Source organism: Propithecus coquereli, unplaced genomic scaffold (genome assembly GCF_000956105.1).
Source record: "Propithecus coquereli isolate 6110/MARCELLA unplaced genomic scaffold, Pcoq_1.0 Scaffold48, whole genome shotgun sequence".
In the NCBI taxonomy this organism is placed as follows: Eukaryota; Metazoa; Chordata; class Mammalia; order Primates; family Indriidae; genus Propithecus; species Propithecus coquereli.
Window position 1 is genome coordinate 31,893 of NW_012150618.1, and position 24,544 is coordinate 56,436.

Consider the following 24,544-nt stretch of genomic DNA (forward strand, 5'->3'; position numbering starts at 1 on the left):
GAGTTTGAGGTTGCTGTGAGCTAGGATGACGCCACGGCACTCTAGCCCGGGCAACACAGTGAGACTCTGTCTCAAAAAAAAAAAAAAGAATATTCATACAAGGTGGAGTCATAAGAAAAGAAGCTTCTAAATGCAAGGACAAGGAGGTTTTGCTCATCTTACTAGTTATACGCAAGTCTCCTCATGGAGTAACAGAGGCTTTCTGGTTTGCTTGTGGAACTTTAGTTTGCAGGAAAGCATATACGTGGGGCCAAATCTTGTTGGTGTCTGTTCTGGAGAATGTTTCCAACACCCCTTTTTTTCTGGTAATATTCCAGGACTGGCTTCATGAGCCTTCAGTCTCTTGATAACCGTCTCTGGTCGGTCATCCTCATGCTGAATGAGAGGCTCCCCAGTCACATCGTCAAGTTTGGGGAGGGTTGAATTCAATGTTATAGACTCGGCCACTGGCTGGATGAATCCAGCGAGCAGTGAGACGTTGTTTAATGACCTCAAAGGGCACATTCGGGTTAATCGCTGTGTCTATCTGATAAGCTTTATCTAGGGCTTCCGCCTGTGGAAGTGTCCTTGGAAAACCATCCAAAAGCCAGCTATGTTGGGGGGGATTTTTCAGCTCATGAAGGGCCAGCCGAGTCATGACATCGTCTGGGATGAGTTTCCCTTGGTCAATGAAAGCCTTGGCTAACACACAATTTCTGTGCCCCGCAGCATGTTGTCTTGGAGCAGGTCCCCGCTGGAGAGGTGCTTCAGCTGGAAGTGTTGGGTGATGCGCGACGACACAGTGCCCTTGCCGGAGCCCGGGGCCCCCATGATGACTGCGCTCAGGAGCCGCGCGGACACCCCCAGGGCCGCAGACAGGCCCACGCCGCGCCGACAGTGGAGCTTTGGCCTGGCCCGCGCGCTCACCCGCTCCACAGCCACGGGCCAGCGGGTTGGCATCGCTGCTAGCAGGCTGCGGCCGCGCAGGGATTATTTAAGTATATGACAAAATGTTGAAGTGAACAACCCAAACTTGGCTAAAATATACTTGTGTGCTAAAGGTGTGCATATATCAAAACAAAACCATGTTTTTGTGATAAACCATTAAAACCATTCATCAACAGAAATGTCAGTGCCTTAGAGGGTGGCATGTCGGGCTTCAGAGGGGGAACCTTTGTACTGTCAGCAACCAAAGAGAGAATTAAACATGGGTGATATTGAGAAAGGCAGGCAGATTTTTGTTCCAAAGTGTGCCCAGGGTCACACCCTGGAAAAGGGAGGCAAGCACAAGACTGGGGCAAATCTCCATGGCTTCTTTGGGTGGAAGATGGGTTAGGCTGCTGGATTCTCTTAACCAGACACCAGTAAGAACAAAGGCATCACCTGAGGAGAGGATACACTGATGGAGTATTTAGAGACTCCCAAGAAGTACATCCCTGGAATGAAAATGGCCTTCACCAGCATCAAGAAGTAGGCAGAAAGGGCAGACTTGACAGCTTATCTCAAAAAAGCTACTAATGAGTAATAATTGGCCACTGCCTTATTTATTATAAAACAGAAATGTCTCATGACTTTTTTATGTGTATCACAATTTAATTGGTCTCACACACCAGAATTCAGATCATGAATGAGTATCAGAATATTTTTGTTGGACAGTCCTGATTTAACTAAGGCTGGCTTGTGGTTAAATGAATATGATCAGTTTTTTGAATTTTGATAATAATTCCAATTCAGTAAGTGTTATCACTGTTTTCTCCTTCTGAAGATATGATTGGACTTAATTAGTAATGTTCAACTTTTCATAAAGATGGTAAATTGCCATCTCAAAACCTAATGAAGATTGGTTTTATATTTAGATTTACATAACTGATTATGTGAATATATTTAAATACTAGGGAAACCCCTTCACTGTATTAGAACCAAGCAAGGCTCACTAGAGTTTTAATTTGTGTTCATTAACCTGTTAAAGGCGAGGGCTGGAGACAGGTATCAATGTTTACTTTATATTTTTGTTCTTTACTGTGCCAATCTAATTCCCTGTCTACTAAAATGCTGCCTTTTATTTACTGAAAAGCATTTTAGTGTCGTTTATGTGTAATATCAAATAAAGAATATTTAACACTTAAAAAATAAAAGTCAGTGTCCAAGATAAGCTAGATCTCAGCAAAAGAACAGGTGATCCCTGTATTGTGCCAGGATTAGTTTCAAAGAAGACAATATAAAAGAGGTTGAAAGAAACACAATATGCTCAAACTGTCTGTGTGCTGACTTGCTCCATCTCTATTTGGCCAGGAAGAAAAGACCACCAACCATTTCTCTATATCTTTGTTGTTAACTCTTTAAAAAACAAATGTACTGGTATATGCATGCTCTTTTACAGTCTACTGAGTAACAGAAAGATTACTGAACTTGCAAGTTTAAAGACCTGTACCTACAAAATACAGTTATGTATAGTTATTTGGATTTTTCTTCATCTAGTAACCGAATGGATAAGGTGATTTCTAAAGTCCCATCCCGTGGGAGGCTGAGACAGGAGGATCACTTGAACCCAGGAGTTCACAGCTGCAGTGAGTTATGATCGTGCCAATGCACTCTAGCCTGGGTGACAGAGCAAGACCCCATCTCTAAATAAAATAAAATAAAGTCCACCCTGCTCTGAATGTTAATGAGTCTTTCTCACCTTTAATCAGCATAATGTGTCAATCAATCATATCACTCTTCACCTTGAGTTTGGCATAGCACTCTGAGCTTTCAGGACTGAAGATTTTAAATTATTAACATAAATACTGCAATTCAGCTAAATTAAAATTTAAAAAGCTTTCCTGAGCAAGTCAACAACCTAGTCACCATTTATAACATTGTATGTATTAGAAAATATGTTCTGAAGTCTAAATAACTGACAGAATTAATTGTTGGAACACAATTTTTTTCTGAATGGGATTGGCTGTTCTATTCTTGACTACCACATTATATTCATTATACTTCATTTTATATTACACTTCATTTCATATACTTTATATTATACTTCATTTCAACCTATTATATTACAGCCAGATAAATATTTGGCCCGTGTATTCACTTTTACACTTTACAGGAAAACTGATAACTTCAGTAACTACTTACTGTGTTTCTGTTAAAGAAGTAACAAAAAATTAAAGTTAAAACACAATTCTTACCTCTCCATGTTTCTCAAAAAATTCACTTTTATGTCGATGCAATGTATCAATAGCCCTAGTTAAGATCTGTGGTGTTCTGTCTTTAATTGTAAGGTAGGCAAATGATCTAGAAAAAACGAGTCACATACAATATATTACTTAGGAGCATCAATACTATAATGCAGCGATCCCCAATCGTACTGGTCCGTGGCCTGTTAGGAACCAGGCCGAGTCACTGCCTGTGCTCAGCCAATCCCTCACCCCACCCCTTCCAGTTCCTCCCCACCCTCCTCCCTCCTCCCCTCCCCTTCCATGGAAAAACTGTCTTCCATGAAACTTAGGAACCAGGTCTTCCATGAAACCGGTCCCTGGTGCCAAAAACGTTGGGGACCACTGCTATAAAGGCTATCTTAGTTTCGGGAACACCCCATTTAAATTAAAATTCCTTCTTATGTAGCTATTAAAAAGGTAAAACAGTACTGTGTGACTACTATATCAAAACATAAGAAAATCTAAAAATTTGTCTGGTATGTCATGGAAGCTAAATAGTCTTGGTGCCTCTAATCCCAAATTCTCCTCTAGAGTCTAATTAGTCTTACCTTTCTTATTCTATTCCTTTTATTTTCCTGAATCAATAAGTAGATTAACAATGTGATAGGAGAGAAAAAGGATTAGCCTAAACAGGCTCTTGTCTCAGGTCTATTACTTACTAAGTGACTTCACCTCCTTAGAAAGATGAACGAGGCAATGCATAAAAAACAGCCTTAAAGATGCTAATGTGCTTGAAGAACAAAGAATTAAAGCAATTGTGAACTAAAATAAAATTTTAAGGCTCACCCTCCCCCTACCGGCTGACTAAATGGACCCCCTCGTGGCCAAAGGAATATCCTAAAACTATATTGGCTGCCAGGAGGAAGGAGGTCAGACTATGCTTTATCATGCCCCTCTCCCTTCTTGGGGACATCCTTTGTAACCCATTAACAGGCCTAAGAGTATGCAAGACAAACCTGTAGGTCCTCAATTTACACAACAAATCTATGTCCAGTGGCTTATCTCTGATAAAGAGCTCCTTATGTTGAAACATTCCAAGCCTTTAGACAAAGCTTCATGTCTTTAACCAACTACAAGCCAAAGAATCTTTAAACCCACCTATAACCCGTAAGCCCCCACTTCCAGATGGCCCACCTTTTTGGGCCAAACCAATGTATGCCTCCCACATATTGATTTATGACTTTACCTGTAACCCCTGTCTCCCTCAAATGTATAAAACCAAACTATAACCCAACCCCAGTGAGTCCACTGCTCAAGACCTCTTGGGTGTGGCTCCAGGTCATGGTCCTCAAATTTGGCTCAGAGTAAATTTCTTCAAAATTATTTTACAGAGTTTGGTCTTCTTTCCGTTGACACTATTTATGAACCTATTTCTCTTCTCTGTCTCAGTCTATATTCTAAGTCAATTTTAAATCTTTTCAAAGGTTTTCCTGGCTGCACTCTATAGCACTCTCCTTCCATCCTATTCTGCCCCTAAACAAATTAAGGCACGCTACTCTCACTCTCCCAGCCAAAAAATTAGAGATTTTATATAAGTACCAAAGAATGAAGAAAGCTGGGGATGAGGAAAAACTTATACTTAGGTTAAAAAATAAAAAATATTCTTGATTTTATACAAAAACCAAGAGTTACAGATTATCATCTTATATAATTATATTTTCCTAGGAAATACATATAATTCAGTTAGAAAAAAACAGGCTACTGGATGGTGAAATTCTGGGCAGTTTTAAACATAGAGCACGGAGCTTAGCTGATCAGTGTTTATATCTTCAGGTCACAAAAGACAGTTTTTAAATTATTGGGTTGTACTTTGAGTATTTATGTCTTTAAACCATTTCCTCAAATGATAGCTATAGAATTTTTTTAAAAAAATTGCAAATACGTTCTGGCTCCGTGGTGCTTTGAGTATCCTAAAACAGTGATTAGGTTTAATGTGCACAATAACTACTCTGATTAGAATTAATTTTTTAAAATCACTAATACCTTGGAGGGACAGAAGGAACATTCAATCAATTCACATTTGAATTTTCCAAGGCAGCAGATACAAGTGACAGTCCTTTGAGATTTTACTTTAATTATAAAGTATTACTATTTCTCTAACCACTACATTTTCACCGACAGACGCCTACACCTCCGGGGTAAGGTCCCCGGCCAGGGTGAGGCCAACTGTGCCTCTGGCGCAAGTTTTAAGGAGACACTCACTCCCTATATTTGCAAGACCGTCAGAGTGAATGCCTGCTTAAATTGTGGGCCATTGTTTTCTCTCTGGCATAAATCTCCTTCCTGCCCAGCTAGGGCCATTTTCTTCAAAGTGTTCCCATCTTTTGCAACATTTTGAAGGACCTATTCCGAATATAAACATTCAATTTATGCAAATGGATGTTATTTTTATGGTCGTCCACAACTTTGCCCACAATCTGTAAGGTGACGACTAAAAAGCAAAAAGTTACAAGTTTTATCGTGAGACGATGATTTGATCGGCAACAGGAAGAAACACATTTTCAATAGATCTGAGAATCCCAACTTTTAGGGAGAATTTTAATTGCCCCGAAAGCACCTTGGTTAAAGTGAATAAATAAAAAGTGACCGCGAGGAAAAGACTGCAAAACTGATCCAAGTCCTGACCCCTGCGACCAGCCGCAGCGGGCGGACTCCCTCCCCTGGGGCCGCCTCGCTTTCGCCTCCAAGCCAGCCTTCGAAACCCGAAAAGGCGCCCCTGGGAAGCCAAGCCCGACCGCGGGACTCGAACAGCCCGCGGGGGAGCAGGAGCCCTCCTCCGCTTGTCACCCACACGTTCCCGGCGGGGCCCGGCTTTCCGCAGAAGTGGGGAGGAGAAAGGCGAGACAAACCCTACGTCCTGTCCCGAGAGAGACGGCGGTGGCTTCGCCATTACGTTCCGCGCTAATGGCTCCAACGCTCGGGTCGCACCGGCAGCAGAACAAAGACGGTTCCGCTAGGAGGAGGAGCAGAGAAAGGGAGCGATGTCGCTTTAAAAAAAAAAAAAGCTTTTGAATGAGGAAACTTTATTTGGCGCCCGTACAAGTGGCAAGCGACGGTTGGTACTAGCACGCGATCATCCGGGGACGAAGGCGGGGACAGTAGAGGGCGACGAGAGGAGCGGGATTAGGAAGCGAGCGGAAGGCGGAAGTAGGCAGGGACCGGGAGGTCCCAGCGACTAGGGAGCGGAAGAGGTCGCGGCGGTGCGGGTCACGTGGTCGGACAGTCACGTGGCTTGCATGGCTCGCGCTCCGCCCAGGCCTGGAGTTCCATGCGCCTGCGCAGTCAGGAGAAGGGCAGGCTGCAGGAGCAGGGATTGGTGCTGCTACTGGCTCTTTCCCTGCAGTCCTGCGGAGGAAACTGGTGCTTCCTTCTTCTCTTCCAGCGGAGAGGTTAGTGCACTAGCTTTCCCTAGACGCGTGCATGGTCCGGCACTGAGGTTTCTGCCTTCGCTCCCGGCCGCGCGAACCCTCTCCCTTACACCAGTACCGCTATGACCTCCTGCCTCTTGCAGTGATCTTTGGCCGGCTTAGCAGGGAGTAAAAAGCACTCAGTCAGTAAACACTTGATGGACCCTTTATTGAGCCAGTGGAGAGTGATAACTGCAAAGTTCAATAAAATAGTTTTGAGGTTAAGGAATTGGAACGCATACTCCCAAAGATTAGAGCCACTTGTCCATTGAAATCTTAGCCTAGCTGTAACTTTTTTCTTAATTGGTATTATTGTTTTGTAAATGTTAAAACGTGCCCAGGAACTGAATAACTGCCTTGTATTTCATTTTTAAAAATTTAATTGAATGCCTACTATGTTTTAGGTACTGTCGTTACAGGAAATTTGATCATAAACAAAACTCAAAAATCTCTATCCTCAAAGAGCTGACAAAACTCCATCCTTTTCTATCTTTTTTCCTTTAGCATTGTCACTAACGTACATTTTACTGATTTACCATGTTTATTGTTTGTCACAGCCAGGTTTCAAAAGGTAAGGATTTTTGTCTATTTTATTGTCTGCTGTATCGGGAACCAGGACAATGCCTGGCACATGGTAAGAACTCAGTCCATGTTGTGTGAATTAGTAAAGTATGCAAGCGATGTTAAATACAACGGCAAAATGTAAAGTGAAGGAAAATAGAGGATGGGTGCTGGTTGTGCCTTTTTTTCTTTCCTTTTTTTAAAATTTTTTTCCTAGATACAAGATCTCACTCTTGTCTCCTAGGCTGGAGTACAGTGGCATGATGGTAGCTTGCTGTAACCTCCAACTGCAGAGCTCAATCGATCCTCCTGCTTCAGCTTCCCTAGTAGCTGAGACTACAGGCATACACCACCATGCCCGGATAACTTTTTAAAATTTTTCGTAGAGACAGTGTATTTGTATGTTGACCAGGCCATTATTGAGAATGAGAAAGGAGGAGGAGGCTTGATGTTTTGAGGAGAAAGCAGAGTAGGATATAGTGGGGAAATATAGTGAGATTGTTGAGCAGCATGAAAGGCCTGCCTGAAGTGAGTGGTCATGATTTTAGAGTGAGATCAGACAGCTTGGTTGGTTGTCTCCAGCCAGGTTCAGCTGCAGGAATGCTGGCACAACTTAGGTGAATTATATTTAATTAGGGTTGAGATTATGTCACCTGGGTTTGTGGAAGAGTGAGGGATGCAGGAGATTTAAGGATTTGAGTATGGGAGAGATTATAATGGTAGACCGTGGACTATAAACTGGATGTGGAGGAAGTGAAGTCATAGGGAGTGAGACCCAGTGAAAAGGTGGTTGGGACATTGAATTGTCCTATTGTGGTTGACGAATTGTTGTATTGGATAATAGAAGGAGTGAGCTGGAAAGATAGGTTGTGTTTGGTGAGTAGAATGCATGAAATTGAGAATGTGAGGTTGCACTTACTGATAATGACAAGGTGAGTGCTATCCAGTAGAAATATAATGCAAGCCACAAATGTAATCTTAGGCTTTCTGGAAGTTACATTGATAAATGTAAAAATAAACAAGTGAAATTAGTTTTAATGATTGTATTTAGCCCAATGTATCCAAAAATATTTCAACAAGTAATCAGTATAAAATTATTGAGCTATTTTGTATTTTTTAAAAAATCAAGCTTCAAGTTATACTAGCCACATTTCCAGTGTTCAGTAGCAACATGTGTCACCTAGTGGCTACTATATGGGTCAGACCATATGACCATAGGAGTGAGTAGCTGAGGGACAGTGGATAACACAATCACTCAGGAAAAGTGATCAGGTAACTCACAGGCCAGAGAATTGGAAGAATCATCCCCACCACTGATCTACTTGGATATAAAAACCATCAAGAGTTAGGCTGGGTGTGGTGGCTGACACCTGTAATCCTAGCACTTCAAGAGGCCAAGGCAGGAGGATCACTTGAGCCCAGGAGTTGGAGGCTGCAGTGAGCTATGATCATGCTACTGTACTCCAGCCTGGGCAACAGAGCGAGACCCCATCTTAAAAAAAATACATTTGACCATGTGACATTCTTATTTTTAAGCTCTGGCTTACCCCTACCTGTAAAGACTCTTTAGGATGACTTAATGGATCTTTTCATGATCTGGCTGCTGGCTCCTTTTCAGTCCTTATCTCCTGCCACTCCCTCCTGCCTCCCCCGAGGTTGCACTCTGTCAGATAAGTAAGACTGTGTACCTTGGGGTGTTCGATTTGCTGACCCCTTTGCCGTTTCAAGTCCCAGTTCAGAGTCACCTCTGTGACTCACCCCTCACCCTAAATGCTCCCTTCCCTGGACCTCAGCAATTTTTGTGTCCTATGATTCTATTTCCTCTGCTAGACTGTCAATTCTGAGATCATACTTGTATCTCTAGCACCTGTTATTTTTTAAAAAAATTATTATTGATTACCTACTGTGGGCTTTCTTTTAAAGGACATTTTATACTGTAAATAAGGGGGGAAATTATTTACATATACAGTTTGTTTCCTTTGTCTCGAGTGTGTGTGTGTTTCTGATATGCCTATGCCCGTACCCAGCCCCAACCCGAAAAGCACCTTCTTCTTCAAGAAGCAGATTATATCTTCTGGGAGTCTTTCCTGCCTCTTCCTGTAGAATTAGGTGAGCTCTTTGTGTGCTTCCTCAGCATCTAAATGCTATAGCTCAATGGTAAGGTCTGTTCCACCGGTTTATAATGAGCAGTTGAAAATGCCTGTCTCCTCCTGGAGACCTAAGCACCACGATGGCAGGTGCCCTGTGCTCTCCTGGATGCATCCCTGGCCCCAGTTCATGTCTTGTTTCATTGTAAAGGCTGAATAAATATTGAATAAAGGAATTTGTAAGCACAGATTTTTTAAATTGGTATGCTAATGAAATAAGAGGTCCTATCACTCTGTTTTTCTTTTTTAAGGTCCTTGTCACGTCACTAGCTTTATAATCTTGTAATGTTCCAGAAAGAAGGCCAAACATTGACTAAAGGAAAAGAGGCAGAAACACTGTATTTATTTTTTTAACCTTGTTCTTTTACTAGAATTAGGTTAAGATGTATCTGTTTGGGAAATTTTTTAAAGAAATATGCATATTGCCTAGGAAAATATTATATATATTTTAAACATTTTTAAAAAAAGCTTTGAACTTTGAATTCTTTTTCTTTTAGTTTTGGATGTGGTAATGCCAGCCAGACTTCTCAGAGCCCTGGCCGGATCTCACCGTATATTGTCAAAAGCCCATCAGTGCCAAAGACTTGTTCATCTAACGTTAGAACCACTTAAGGAATTTGAAAATGCGACATGCAGCACGCTGACAATGCATCAAAACTTGGATTTGTTCTTTCCCGATATTTCAGCTGGTGGTTTGAGTAAGTCTCAGATCCTGGAAACGAACCAGAAAATATCAAATACAGGCACACTCTCTCCATTAAATGCTACACATTGCCAGGATGAAAAAGCGCACTCTCCAACCATGAAATCATTTGGTACTCACAGGAAAGTGACCCGCAAACCAAATCTATTGGGTCCTAAATGGTTTATGAAAATATTAAAGAGGCATCATTCGTCTATATCAACTGAAACATTTGTTCCGAAACAAGACCTTCCGCCGATCAAGAGATCACTAAAAGCATCCAGGACCAGGCAACCGTCCAGGACCAACCTTCCAGTTCTGTCTGTGAACGAGGTAAAATCAGTGTGGTTGTCGCACCTGCGTTTAGCAGTCATCACTCACTTTCTAAACTAGCGTGCATTGCACCACAGCCTTACTGCTCACGTAAGAGAACTGGCAGCCAACCTAGACTTTTTTCACCAAGATCTTTGAAACCTGGTTGTTCCGAGTGCAGTGGTGTTGATAATTAATTGATCAAACCAGTTACAGATTCCTTTGTTCCTTCTCCACTCCCACTGCTTCACTGGACCAGAAAAAAAAAAAAAAGATCTTTGAAGCCTAATATGTCCAAAGGGAATCAAAATCTTAAATTTTAAGAATTAGTGATACATATAAAAACAAAAATAGGCAATAAAATATAAAAATACAGTGTATGAAAGGATTAGTTATTGGTCTAACGAAACTTTGAAAAACAGGACTAGTATTAAGTCCAGTGTAAGAGTGGAACTGTAAAAAAGTGCCCATTTAAAAAAAACTCAAACTAGAAATTTTCCACCAAATTAAGAAAAATTGTAACCGTGCAGAGAGGTGAGCATTCGGCAGCCTGTGGTAACTCTGCGTCGGGTGGTGAAATGACGTGGCAAGGGAGATTCGAAAAGCAGTGAGAGAGATTTTGCTTTTTTATCCTCTGAAGGTTTAAGGGGGTATTTTTTATGTACCATTAAAGAGGTTTCTGGGAAGTTTTCAGCTGCAGTGTGCATTTCGCCTCTGAGTAATAAGCAATTTAAAGGTCAGGACCAAGCCCTTTTCTTTGTTCACCTTTGTATCTTGCGTAATACCTGGAACTGTGCCTTGTACTTAATGAATGTTTATTAAATTGGAAAGGATTGAAAAGAGGCAAAGGGATCTTTAACGTCAATAGTCATCAACATTAAAAATAGGAGTGTAGATATTTTAAACTTGATTAGGCCTCCTGAATCTATCAGAAAACAGGTTAGAATGTCTTCAAATCTCGATTCTGAGAGGTAGATCCTGATCATGTTTGATTTGGGCTGTGTTTTTTTGTTTTTTTACTGTGTGGCTGACATCCCTTGCAAAGATACACATGCCTTTGTCTCAGTGATCCTCAGATTCTGAAACCGAGAGTTAAGACAGTTTTTGTATTGGACTGTAGTTTGGTTTCAATTCTTGCTTGGTTTTCCTGCACCCAGGATGTAAAGCATGGAAGCTTCGTGCAGGTACTTGGTCCCCCTTCCTTCTGCCTGGAGCTTTGGGGTAGTCTGGGAAATTCAGTATTTAAGTGACTGAGATGATGTTAAGTGTAAAAACCTGAATTCAGGGCATATCCAAAAAAGGGAAAGAGTAACTCATTTTTTTCTTTTGTTATAGCCAGCAGCACAATGCATCAGGTTTCTTAGGAAGAAGCTGATATGGTCAGAGTAGTCCCTTTTTTTGTAGCAATTGGTTGTGAACTATCATAGAGGCTTTATTTCTTTGGGCTGTCCCTAGACTTGGAAGCAATTTTCCTGAATTCTATTTTTTATTTTTCTTCAGGATTTTTTTCTCTGCTTCTTTCTAGGAAAGGATTTGAAGTAGATTTTCAAAATTCAACATCACTTCAAATGAGATAATAAATGCTATCACATTTATTTAAGTCAGAGCAAACAGCTGATGTAAACAGAGAAATAAATTACCTGGTATGAATGATCTGGTTGAACATTTAGTTCTGAGAATCCCAACAATTAAAGAGAAAATCCTCCTGGAATTTATTGTTTGTTGTTTATTGTTCAGGGGGAGATAGAGAAAAACAAAAATATCTTAAGAAAAACAACCTTTTCCAGCACTGAAGTTAAGAAATCATTTATTTCTTGGGTCCTTTTATAGGAGACATTATGTAACATAATAGACAATGACTTTAGTTGGAGTTTGGCAGAAACAGAAACCGTATGTTGTCTTTCTAAAAGCACAGGAAAATAATAGAAAATCATATGTTTCAAAAGTGATCCAAGGTAATATAATTTTGGAACATCATTTTCTGAGGATTTTACTTTTCATAGAGAAAGCAATCTTGAGGTGTAACAAGGTAATACATCCCTTGGACTGAAGACTGACTTTCATCAGCCCCAAATTGAGAACCACTTCATTTTTATATGGGTACCGTGGGGCTGGTCAGTCCTTTGTTACAGGGTAACCCTTTATACCACTCGTCACTGAGACAGGGGAAAGACCCTGCTGTGCATCAGAAAGCATGTGTATGTACTTGGTCTCGTTCCCACAGTGGCTCCTGAGCTCATCCATTTACCTCGGCTGAGCACCATGTGTTTGGAATTGGCCAAATGAGGTTTCAGTCACCCTCTATATTGGAATTAAGTCTTTACCTGGTCCCATTTGCAGAGATCATAACCTACTGAGACACTCAACCAACATCCCATTGGTTTACAGTTTGTAAGAGCAGTAGTGCTTCGTGTTATTCCTGTCCCATCTTTCAGGGGAAGAATGACAGGATGAGAACCGCTGGTCAGAGCAGCATGGAACCTGGCACAAGAAGGAGACTAACAGCACAGTGTGTTGTAAAATTGCTAGCGGGTTGCTAATCATTTTTAAAAAAATGAAATAGAATAGAAAATATTGGAATGCATTGTTCACGGTGAAGATGAATAGTCGTTTGTGAAGCTTTTGTGAGAGTTACTGGTGTGTGTATGCACGTGTATGTGTATTGTGTATATAAAATGATTTCTCATTATAGCTTGTACTCAAAAAACTTACAAGTTAACACATTATACTGGTAGTGTAAGTTGTATCTGTGCTTTGTAACTTTCATCTCCAATCAATACATTGCAGGAAAAGATGCATTTTTCCCGTAGTAAATATGATCTAGTTCTACTCACAGTACTTCTGTGACACCAAACGTGTGGTTTGTTCCCCACACCAACCAATTCTCCAACTCTCTGGACACTGGCAGGGTGTCCAGAGTCCAATTCAGTTCAGTCCCGACACTAGCCAGAGTTAGTGCGGACCCCACAGTTGAGCTCAGTCTCACGAGACTGCCCTCGACTGCAGACACCAGTCACAAGTCCCTGGTGTCAACCAACCAGCTATAAATCGGGCCTTCCCATGATCCTCTCCTAGGGTTTGATAATTTGCTAGAGTGGCTCACAGAACACAGGGAAACACTTTACTTATGTTTAGCAGTTTATCATAAAGGGAATTCTAAGGGATGCAGACGAACAGGCAGATGAAGAGGTACGCAGGGCGAAGTCTGGAAGGGCCCCGAACACAGGAGCTTCTGTTCCTGTGGAATGGTGTGTGCCACCCTCCCAGCATGTGGATGCATCGACCAACTTGGAAGTGCTCCAGAGCGCATTGCGTAGGTGTTTCTGTGGAGATTTCATCACATAGGCATGATCGATTGTTAATCTCCAGCCCTCTCCCTTCCCCAGAGGCCAGGGGTGGGGCTCAGAGTTCCAGGCCTCTAATCCAGGTTTGCTCTTCCTGGCAACTAGCCCCCATCTTGAAGCTATCCAGGAGCCCACCAGCAGTCAGCTCATTAAAACAAAAGATGTTCCTCTTACTAAAGAAATTCCAAAGGATTTAGAAACTCTGTGTTTGGAACTGAAGGCAGAGACCAAATATCACAATAAAAAATGCTCTTATCTATCATCACCCTTATTACTTAGGACATTACGAGGGTTTTAGGAGCTTTGTGCCAGAAACCGAGGACAAAGACCAAATAAAATTTATTATGTCACAACATCAGAGTAATAGAGAAGCAATATTGCCATAGTACATTAATTTTTTTCAGTAATAGAGCATGAATAAAAATAAGCTTTTTTTGGTAAGAGTTCTGTCAGAGCATGTGATGCTACTAAAACAAGAATCATACATAGATTTATAGCCCCATCTGCTGGAACATGTCTTCTGTTGCCAGAAAAACAAAACACATACTGAAATACTGTGGTTTGGGGTTTTTTTGTTTTTGTTTTTTGGTTTTTTTTAACACTTTAAAATAGAAAAGCCCTAAGTTAACTATTTTAGGTTGGTTTGCCACATCTGTTTAAGAGCAAGTTGCTAATCCCCATCCTAAAACCTGAAATTTGCTTTATATATATATATATACATGTAATTAATGCTTAATAAATAAAGATTCCTTATAAAAATCCAGAAAGACATGTATGAAAATGAAAGCTTTTAAAAGTAATGGCATTTTTAATTAGTAGGAAAAAAAGACAAGTCACTCTGTAGTTCTTTTTCCCTTTACCAAATAGACTTTTAAAAAAAACTTGAAATTTAAAAGCAAAGGAAACAAAACAAAAACAAGATGTCTAAAAAGTCAGATTTTTTTTTTTGAGACAGAGTCTCGCTCTGTTGCCCGGGCTAGAGTGCCGTGGTGTCAGCCTAGCTCACAGCAACCTCAAACTCCTGGGCTCAAGCAATCCTCCTGCCTCAGCCTCCCGGGTAGCTGGGACTGCAGGCACGTGCCACTGTGCCCGGCTAATTTTTTTCTATTTTTAGTTGTTTGGCTAATTTCTTTCTATTTATAGTAGAAATGGGGTCTCACTCTTGCTCAGGCTGATGTCGAACTCCTGAGCTCAAGCAATCCTCCCGCTTCGGGCTCCCAGAGTGCTAGGATTACAGGTGTGAGCCACCGTGCCCGGCCTAAGAAGTCAGATTTTTAAACTGGTGAATCATCTATTAATAGAAGCAGCCCATAGCTGAAACAGAGACTCAGATCCAAGAAGTTTAAGGAGGATACAGAAAGGAGTGTGGCAGGCCATGTAAGCTGCATGACACTGGACAGAACGTTTAGCCAAACTAAATAGGAGATGCTGAGAAGGAAAGGTGACAATTCAAAAGACTTATAACAAAGGTCCTGGGAATGGCTAAGGAAAAACATTGTGTTTAAAGGTTTATTCATAATCTATTTGGAGCTCAGAATATATTTTCTCATAAAAATAGTGATTGAATGACTTGCCTTGTCCTGTCCTTGAGAGTTCCAGATACTATGCATTTTGGCACAGACGGGCCTGACCAGTAACGTAAATGATGGTGGAGCAGGCCTGAGACAACGGAGAGACGTAGGGACTGCGTGGGTGGGAAAACCTACCCCTGCCCACTCTATCCTAGGCCATTAGCACCAGATCTTCTACTTGATCAAGAGATGGTGGAAATCTCGATTTTGTATGTAATCTCTCATGCTGTTGACAATCAGCTCAGTTTTACAAGTGCTATGCAGGTCCACTCTTGAGTTGGATGGTTCTCTGAGCTGACTCTGATTCTAGAAAGCGGAAGCCTCTACCATTTTCAGTGCAGTTATGGGGAGATCCTTCACTGAACTAGCCTTTGACCTCCTTACCTCCTTTTTGGGCCTCTTGCTCTTCCCACTCCAGCCCAAACTAAGCATATCAACTGTAGCAGTCACAGTAGTAATTCTGACATCCAACTGTGATTTTACGTGGCAGGCTTGAGTAGATTTGTCAGGTCTCACAGAATAGAGCCTGCCTGCTGTGGTCCTACCTGATGCCTGTTACCAGGACTCCTTTCTTTCAGCCAGGTTGATCTCTATACTCATATCCCAGGACCTCTTTTTAACTCCGTAGAGTCTGAGAAGGAACAGCTAGTGCTCGAAAGTCTAAACCTTAAGCACATACCTGATCCCTATACTCCAGTAACTGTCTAGGCTCTGGCTCTCTTGATCCACATGTGCTTATATACCAGTGTTCTTACTTTCATGTGGGACTATGGGAATTAGCTTATCCATTATCAGCTAATCACGAGTGTACTGCATCCACTTATCCTCACATTCCCCAATAATTTCAACTTGTCTGACTTTTCATTTTTTCTAATTGAATTAAGCTTATTTTGCTTACGAGTGGATATTTTATTGATTTTAGATTTTTCAGTTTATGTGGATGCCCAAGTCCTCTGTTTATTCCTCTGCTGCTTTCTAAACCACACGTTGGAACTGTGTACCAAATTGAGGGAAAGGCGAAGCAGGGTCAGGCTGTTTCTTAGGAGAGTAAAGGAACAGAGGTGGGAGGAAGAAAGGAATTAATATACTACTTCTCTAGAATTTCATAGTAGGAATGTAACAGAAGAGGAAGGAATTTGGGAGCTGAGAATAAGAAGTCCTAAGAATAAATGTTGATTTAGTGACTCATAAACTTCTTTTGACCAACTATAATGAACAAATGTTGAACATTTGTGTCATAGTCTTGAGCAGTTTACATTCATCAGCTTGTTTAAACTTTACAGCAACCCTATAAAGCAGGCATTATTACAGTCATTTTTAAAAAAATTTTAATCAAATTGCATGCCTGAAATCTTAACTCTTATTGCCAATAGCTTTCAAACTTTATTGACCTCATCCCATAGTAAGAAATATATTTAAATATACAAGTGAAAGAAAACTTCATATGCATTTACTATGAGTAATATACTGTAGTATTTCCTATTTTATTCTATTTAGTTTTTTTGAAAAGCTAGTTTGGGCCAATTAAATTGATATCAGAACTCACTAACAGGTTGTGACCTGTAGTTTGAAGAAAACAGTGCATCGTGCCATATACCATATGTTTATTGTATAGACACTTACTACGTGAATATCCACGTGTATACATGGACAAGACTTACAGTGCATGAACCAAAGTACTAACCAAACCAGGACACAGTCTCAGATTTACAGGCCTTTTTGTTTAGTATTATTAACCAGAGTAGAAATACTGTAATTCCTTTGGGGATTTAAAGGACTCTCTGCCTGTATAAGGCTAGTGACAAGTTAGAAAATGACCTCAAATACTAAAGTTGCTATGAAAAAAAGTCATGGAAAGTCAGGGTTGGAGAGACTCTAAATATCATTTCATCCATTCACCCATATGATACCGTAATCCTCTATATCTTTTGTGCTTGAAACACTACCAGTCAGTTAGTGGCGTCCCTTTCAGGATAATCCGTTCCATCCCTTTATCTAGTAAGAGCAGGTTCTTCAGTAGATTGAGCTGAGATGTGTCTCCGGGTGACTTTGTTCTCTTCATCCTCATTGCATCCCTTGTATGAACTTTTGAGATGTTGGAAGAAAACACAGTGCTAGCTTTGCAGAATGGAGTTCCATAAAGCAGCCCAGAAGCCGTCACAGGCAGTTTAGCCTCCTGGTGACCTGTGTTGTGCTCATCTCCCTGAAACAGGACCTGATGCACTGCACAGCATTTGCAACTGCAGATGAATATCATCTGGGAAATCTGTCTCAAGAGCTGACCTCCCACGGATTTGTTGAAATAACAAGCTTGCCTAGAGGTACTTCTTCTTGAACCTGGGGCCAAGTATGTTAAAATGTATTAGATAATTTTTTTTAGGATACTATTTTAAGTGTACATTTGTTTGCATTTCCTTTTCTTTTGAAAGGATTATATCATAAAAGTGGTGTTGAATCTCTTTATACAAATGACATATAAAGAAAATAAAATGTATTTGTGGAGAACTTAGTTCTCAGATTAAAATTAATATGATTTATTATGCTTCGTTTATAGGATCACTATTACTTGGGGTGGTCAAAGGTCATGCTGCTTCATTTCTGTTACATTAAAAAGTTATTTTTGTATTCCAGAAGAACCATGAAATTGATCGAAATGAGAAGAGCCCTTGAAAAAAATTTACCAGTTCAGTCTAATACTTTAAAACTGACAAAATTAGTTAAAAGATAAAACACCAGGAGTATAAAACAGTAGAAAATTAAATGTAACTCAGGATTTTAGGATAGTATCAGGAAGAAATCTTGATGAAATAGCCTGCTTTACATTAAAAAAATAAATAACTTAGAAAATTTTGATGAAAGAAAGTTTTGTAGTGAAATTCAAGATAGCCCAATACACAGAAAATTTATGAATTTACCTCAGAGTAGCAAAAATAGATTTAAAACCTCCCAGCTACAAAGAAAATTCCTAAGAGTCATTAATCTCATAAGAAACAGTTGAAATGTCATTGTGCTTTTTTAGCCTTGATGATCTGAACAGATTATTTGTGCTGTTTGATGATGAAAACAAGCATAGTTGACTTAGAAAAACAGCTATGTCCAGAGCCCCTAACATGAAAAGTTGCTCGGGGGTATTGTTGGCTGACACTGAAGGCTGCCAGCAGTGTGGCTTTGTGCATTGTAGAGTTGAGGGCTTCTTTGCCCTGGGTCTTTTCCATCTAATTTCTGTTGCTCTTGGCTGGATAAGGAAACTTTGTCTTGTGTAAGATACAGTACTTAGGGAAGATAGAGTTCACCAAAAAAAAGTAGTTTAGGATTTGGTCTATGTCAGAATCCCCCACCACTACCAGGAATTCTGAAGCTTTTAGGATCCTAGTTTTGTGTCAGAAAATTATATATAGTTTTTAAAAATTATTAATATATTTATTAATTGATATATTAGCATATAGTCTATAAGTTACATTATAGGATATATACTTATGATAAATATTGATATGTAAATATTAATATGTAAAGCAACTGCTTACTGATAAATGATAAATATTGGTAATTAGTATGTGTTTAATAATATTTAATATTGAAAAGGTTAAAATTTTTAAATAGTTACAGGTGGCTACAGTGGTAGTTCTCATGATTAACCTTGTTTTGAAATGGTCAGTATCTTTATTTCTTTATATTTTCTGTTCCCCACACTTTATATATTTTAAAATTCAGCAAAATGAATAATTTGGAAATACTGAAATTATATTACTAATAAAATGGTATTTAAAGGAAGAGACTATATTAATACTTCAAATTTTATTTTAAATTAATTTTGTAGAAAGAAGTTTAATTGTTGAAGCTTAGTAGTATTGAAGCTAAGACTTTAATAACTGTGAATTGGGGGTAGACGCAGTGGCTCATGCCTGTAATCCTAGCATTTTGTGAGGCCAAGGTGGGAGGATCACTTGAGGCCAGGAGTTCGAGACCAGCCTGGGCAATAGTGAGACCCTGTCTCCACAAAAAATTTTTTTGAAAATTAGCCAGGCGTGGCGATGCACCTGCAGTCCCAGCTACTTGGGAGGCTGAGGCAAGAAGATTGCTTGAGCCCAGGAGTTTGAGGTTGCAGTGAGCTATGATTGACACCACTACACTCTAGCCTGGGTGACAGAGGGAGACCCTGTCTCAAAAAAAAAAAAAAAAAATATATATATATATATAAACTGGATTGATGATTATTGAATCAAAATCGGTGTGAATGAGCAGTTTTAAATAGCACTAATAATAATATCACAGGTTGTTGAATGTTATATGGAAGTAATTTCTTATGGTCACATTTTTATATATTAAATCCTTTCAGAAAACTTAGTAGAAAGATGGAGATTGCATTATAGCATACTTCTTAGTATAAAAGAAATGATCATAGGTACTTTATTAGAATGTTTATAGGTACGCCAGGAACTGCGTAAAGGCAAGTATAAAATAAAAATAAATAAATAAAATGTTTATAGGTGACTCTTACACTTCGTGTTACCTTGTGACATAGCTTTTTGTTCATTTATTTTAAATCACAGATGCAGCAAACATTTTGGTGATGGGTGTGGAAAATTCTGCAAAAGAAGGTGATCCTGGAACAATATTCTTCTTTAGGTAAGACAGGAAAGAAACCTGACTCGGAGATGGGTTCATGGCAGGTAATTTTGGTCTTTAAAGGGGCAGGTGTACCTCTCTTAACCGTACAGATGCTCAAAACGTACTCAGGGTTTAAATTTATCATTTAATTCTTGTTTGATCTTAGAGAGTTTGTCAGTTTTAGGAATTTTCTGGTAAATCCTCTTATGAAATAAAGAATTTTTAAAACAAGTAAATAATCTTCCCCTGGTTTGTCTTGCTTCGTGCATGTGGATTTTCATTGACTAAGTTTATGTAAAGCATCCTATTTCTCATTCATGTTCAGTGCCCCTAATCAGGCTACCTCCCCTGCTATCTTTCCTTCCTTACCAATTTCTTCCTTTTCTTTATTCTCCTTTTATAGCTCTTTAGCTAATATTTTAGCACCCCTTTCTTCTCCAGAGACTTTACTCTGGGATCCTAACTCACATACACTTATTCCTTTTATTTAAAGTTTGTCTTCATACCAAATACTCCAGAGTAGCTGACTGGGAGTGATAATGATAACAGAAAGCAGGTAAAATAATCCTGTAATGTTCTCACTACACTTCAGGAAGGTCTATTATTCCCATTTTGCAGCTGAGGAAACTGAGGGTCAGAAGGATTAAGCAAATTACGCATGGTCATGGGACTAATAAGTGGCCGCACAGAAACACAAGGGACATCCATAAGAATCCAAACTCGAATAACGTTTTTGTCGTCTTAGTCCTTATAGTTGGTGATAACTGGAAGCCCTATCTTTATTCCTTTCGATGCCTACCTTCCTTTTGACCCTATCTTTCAAGATAATCAAAATTTCAAATTTAGTCCAAATAGAGTAACAGCATCCCTCGAGCGAGGAGTTTAGATCTCTGAGGACCTCTAGATCAGCACTGTCCAGTAGAAATATCATGCAGGTACATTTTTAGTAGCCACATTTAAAAACATTTTTCTTAAAATGAAATTAACTTTGAATGACACAAATAATAGTATCATATGCTTCCTGAAATTAATTTTAATAATGTATTTTATTCAATCCAACATAGCTAAAATAATTTCAACATGTAATTAGTAAATCATTAATGAGATTTTTCCACTCTTCTTTTCATGCAAAATCTTTGAAATCTGCTATATGTGTCACACAGCACATCCCGGTTTACCAGGTGCATTTCCAGTGCACCATGGCCACATGCGGCTTCTGAGCACCGTATGACACACACGACTCTAGATGAAGGAGTGTGTGATTCACTGGCCCACTCTTATGCCTGGAAGTAATTCTCTGAACTGATACTGTGGCTGTGCCTTGAAATACCCTCTCCTGAATCCATATCCTGAGATCCTCTCCTGGCCTCTTGCAGCAGCTTGCTTGCTGGTCTCCCTGCCTGCCTGCTCACCCCACCACCAGACTGCGTGTCGATCGTAGGGAGGGTCATTCTGCAGTAGGCATTTCTGATCACTCCTGCTTAAAATTCTGTGGAATCTGACCGAACTCTGTATCATTGCATAAAGTTCCTTCATGAATTGGTTCCTGCCTCCCTATTTAACCTAGTTGCCCACTACTTGACTATATCCACAGCCACGCGGCCACTAGCTATGTATTCTCATACTCCCACCTCCTCCCGGAGCCTGTGTGTTTCCTCTGCCTTGCTGGCTCCTCTCATTTCCTCATTTGTGCTCTGCTAGTTCTTAGGAGAGGTGTCCCTCTGGCATACAGCCCATAGGATACTCCGCAGAACTCTCTTATGCACTGATCACACACTGTTGTAACTGGCAGTCCAAATGTCAGTCTTTTCTAGATTGAGGATAGGAAATAGATCATGCTCATCATTTCATCCCAAATGCTAAGCACAGACTCATTCATGTACTAAGCACTTAAGAAATGTTTAAAGCATGATAGGGGGTCATGATATTTTTACCTTTCTTCCATTTCTACCTTTCCTTGCCCCAGTGCAGTAACCCAGAGCCATAACTCATTTTATTTACCACCTAAAACAACTCATCAAACTTCAGAAATCAAACAAGTGCATTTATAGTTTTAGGCCTACAATTCTGTTAAAGTCAGAATTGGATGCAGAAGGCATCCTATGGCTTCATTATAGTTCTGTTCTAAGCACTGTAAGGATGGGTGGCATTACTCCATAGAGGCTTTTAGTCAACTGAGGCTTTAATTGATCTCAGTCACTTCATTACACAACTATTAAAAGCATGATCAGTTATTCTTTGCCCACAGCAGAATCTACCTAATGAGAGCTAAGATGGGGGTCTCAAAAAATTTCCTTATTCTGATTTCTGTGAATCAGAATTGAACTGGTTATGAAAGAGTCTAGATACATGAAGTTATATAGTATTGTAGTAATAGCTATTTATTCTGCAAACCATGAGAACAATCATGAATTTCTTAGAGGTCAGGTTTTTTTCAAGAATTTAAATAATAGCTCTTATTTTAGCAAGTTCATCTAAGTACCATAATGTCAAATTAGCAAGTAAATCATATTTTTAAAAATTACATCCTAGACACATTCTAGAAGTTATACCTAAGCATGGCTTTATATATGACCCTAAAGAATGTATTGTACCTTTACCTTTTTCTATTTTGATATTGATTCTTTTTTTAAATCAGGGAAGGAGCTGCTGTGTTTTGGAATGTGAAAGACAAAACTGTAAGTGTAAATGTAAAAGTAAAAAATTATAGTTTTATGAGGATGAATTGTTAATTGTCACTCAATATTGTGAGCTATTAGAAGAGAAATTAACAGCTAATGCACAACTTATTTGATCTGCATTATGTGATGTTTATCTTATCAGTTTCATCTTCCAAAATACATTGTATTTTGGCTTAAAGTTTCCAGCATTTTCCTTTCGCTGGACACACACTAATTTGTGGAGAATTGGAATCATCCTAGCTACACTGCAGACAGCCAGAAGGAAGCACAGTATACTTTGCATGTGATAATATACAAAATGAATAATGTATGTGCAATTAGTTGGAAGCTGGTTGCGTTGAGTCTCAGATGAAGTTTTCTAGCACTTATCACTCACGGGAAATAATTTGCTCAACACCCAAATGAGGATTTGTTTAAATACAACTTTTTTAGAGGTGGTCTGTTAGTCTACAGCAAAGTTTTATATTTAACTCAGCAATTTTACACCTAGAAATTTATCCAAAAGAAATAATAACAATTACACATGATGAATTATGTACAGAAATGTTCATCAAAGCATTATTTATAGTAGAAAAAATAAGAAATAACCAAAACACACAATAATAGAAAGCTTGTTAAATATATCCACAGGATAAAAATATATTAAACTTCTTAAAAATCACATGGAAAAATACGTATTCCTGGGAAATTGCCTGTGTATATGATACAGTTAAAAGAGCAGATTATATCATATAATATCAGAGCTGGTTAAAAAATAATACTTCATATAATCCTAGTTTTACTAAAAGGAAATACATACATGCAAATAGACATGCTCAGGTCGGGGAGGGATCCTGGAGAAAAGGAAATATAAATGACCAGTAAACATGAGAAAATACAAATTGGCTACTTCAAGTTGTAAAGCTGTAAAAGGCTGATCATACCCTGTGCTTTTTAAGAGTGCTCTCATAAATGTTTAGATTCTAAAATTGGAGAAACTGTTTTGGAGAACAGGTTAGCAATATTTATCAAAACAATAAACATGCATGTCTTTTGAGCTAGCAGTTTCTAAAGAAGTATTCCCACAAGGCCATGAAGATGCATGCGTAAGTGTGGCACATTGCAACACTGTAATAATGCAGAGTGGAAATAATCCCCCATAGGTGCACATTTAGGATGATTAAATTAATTGTAGTTTCTCCATTAGGGAGCATTGAGCGTTGAAAATGTTCATATGCATAGTATGATCCCATTTCACATAAAAAGCAAAATAAATGTGTACACATATACATGTAGAAAGTCTGGAAAGATATGCACCAAATTTAATCATGGTTACCTCTGGGAATTAGGATTTCAAGAGAGCAGAGAGAGGTGGTCACTTCCTACACTTCCGTGTTGCTTAAATTTTTATAAGGATGTTGGGCTTTACCTTTTTTTAAGAGATTTAAAGAATACAAACCGTAATGTTACTAGTGATTTTCTTTGGGATAATCTTGATTTTCTTCTTTACACTCATCTGTGTTTTCCAAATGTAAAACAAATGAACATGTCATCCCAATTAGTTTAATATCACAATGAATTTGCCTTTTCCTTAAAAACATGCAATAAAAAACATGCCTTTAAGCGTAATGAAGAATGTTACAAGCATTAGCACCATAACATACCTGTCCTGAGGGAGTCACTGATAATTTCAGGTTAATCTTTCTTTTCTTCTAGATGAAGCATGTGATGCAAGTTCTAGAAAGACATGAGATTCAGCCCTATGAAATTGCATTGGTACACTGGGAAAATGAAGAACTTAACTACATAAAAACAGAGTAAGCATCTTTTTATCGAATTTATGGAAAGGGTACTTGGAATAAACTAGGTAAAGCAGTAGAGGAGGTATATTATTATGAATATGGAGACTTCATTTTAAGAAAAAGTTACTGGTACAAGTACAAAGCCTAAACCATATAAAAAATATTAAAGAATAGGAAATAGATCATGCTCATCATTTCATCCCAAATGCTAAGCACAGACTCATTCATGTACTAAGCACTTAAGAAATGTTTAAAGGGTGATAGG

General features: G+C 39.2%; 2 protein-coding genes and 2 pseudogenes across 2 annotated transcripts in view; 2 read left to right on the forward strand and 2 right to left on the reverse strand.

The window, feature by feature from the left end:
• The window catches only part of ARMT1 (acidic residue methyltransferase 1), a 26,090-nt gene extending 19,988 nt beyond the window's left edge, over positions 1 to 6,102 (reverse strand). The window contains exons 1-2 of the mRNA XM_012655509.1: positions 6,035 to 6,102; positions 3,156 to 3,261 (exon numbers count right to left, since the gene is read on the reverse strand). Coding sequence (XP_012510963.1) covers positions 3,156 to 3,261; positions 6,035 to 6,075 — 147 coding nt within the window. The 5' untranslated portion in view covers positions 6,076 to 6,102. The remainder of the gene's footprint in view (positions 1 to 3,155; positions 3,262 to 6,034) is intronic.
• LOC105819351 lies at positions 182 to 840 on the reverse strand (annotated as a pseudogene).
• LOC105819350 lies at positions 1,142 to 1,504 on the forward strand (annotated as a pseudogene).
• A 372-nt stretch (positions 6,103 to 6,474) lies between the features above and the next one.
• RMND1 (required for meiotic nuclear division 1 homolog (S. cerevisiae)) overlaps positions 6,475 to 24,544 on the forward strand; it is a 44,668-nt gene continuing 26,598 nt past the window's right edge. Inside the window, 6 exon segments of the mRNA XM_012655535.1 lie at positions 6,475 to 6,574; positions 9,798 to 10,315; positions 17,422 to 17,530; positions 19,760 to 19,835; positions 22,456 to 22,495; positions 24,194 to 24,361. Of these exon segments, the coding sequence (XP_012510989.1) occupies positions 9,812 to 10,315; positions 17,422 to 17,530; positions 19,760 to 19,835; positions 22,456 to 22,495; positions 24,194 to 24,361 (897 nt within the window). The 5' untranslated portion in view covers positions 6,475 to 6,574; positions 9,798 to 9,811.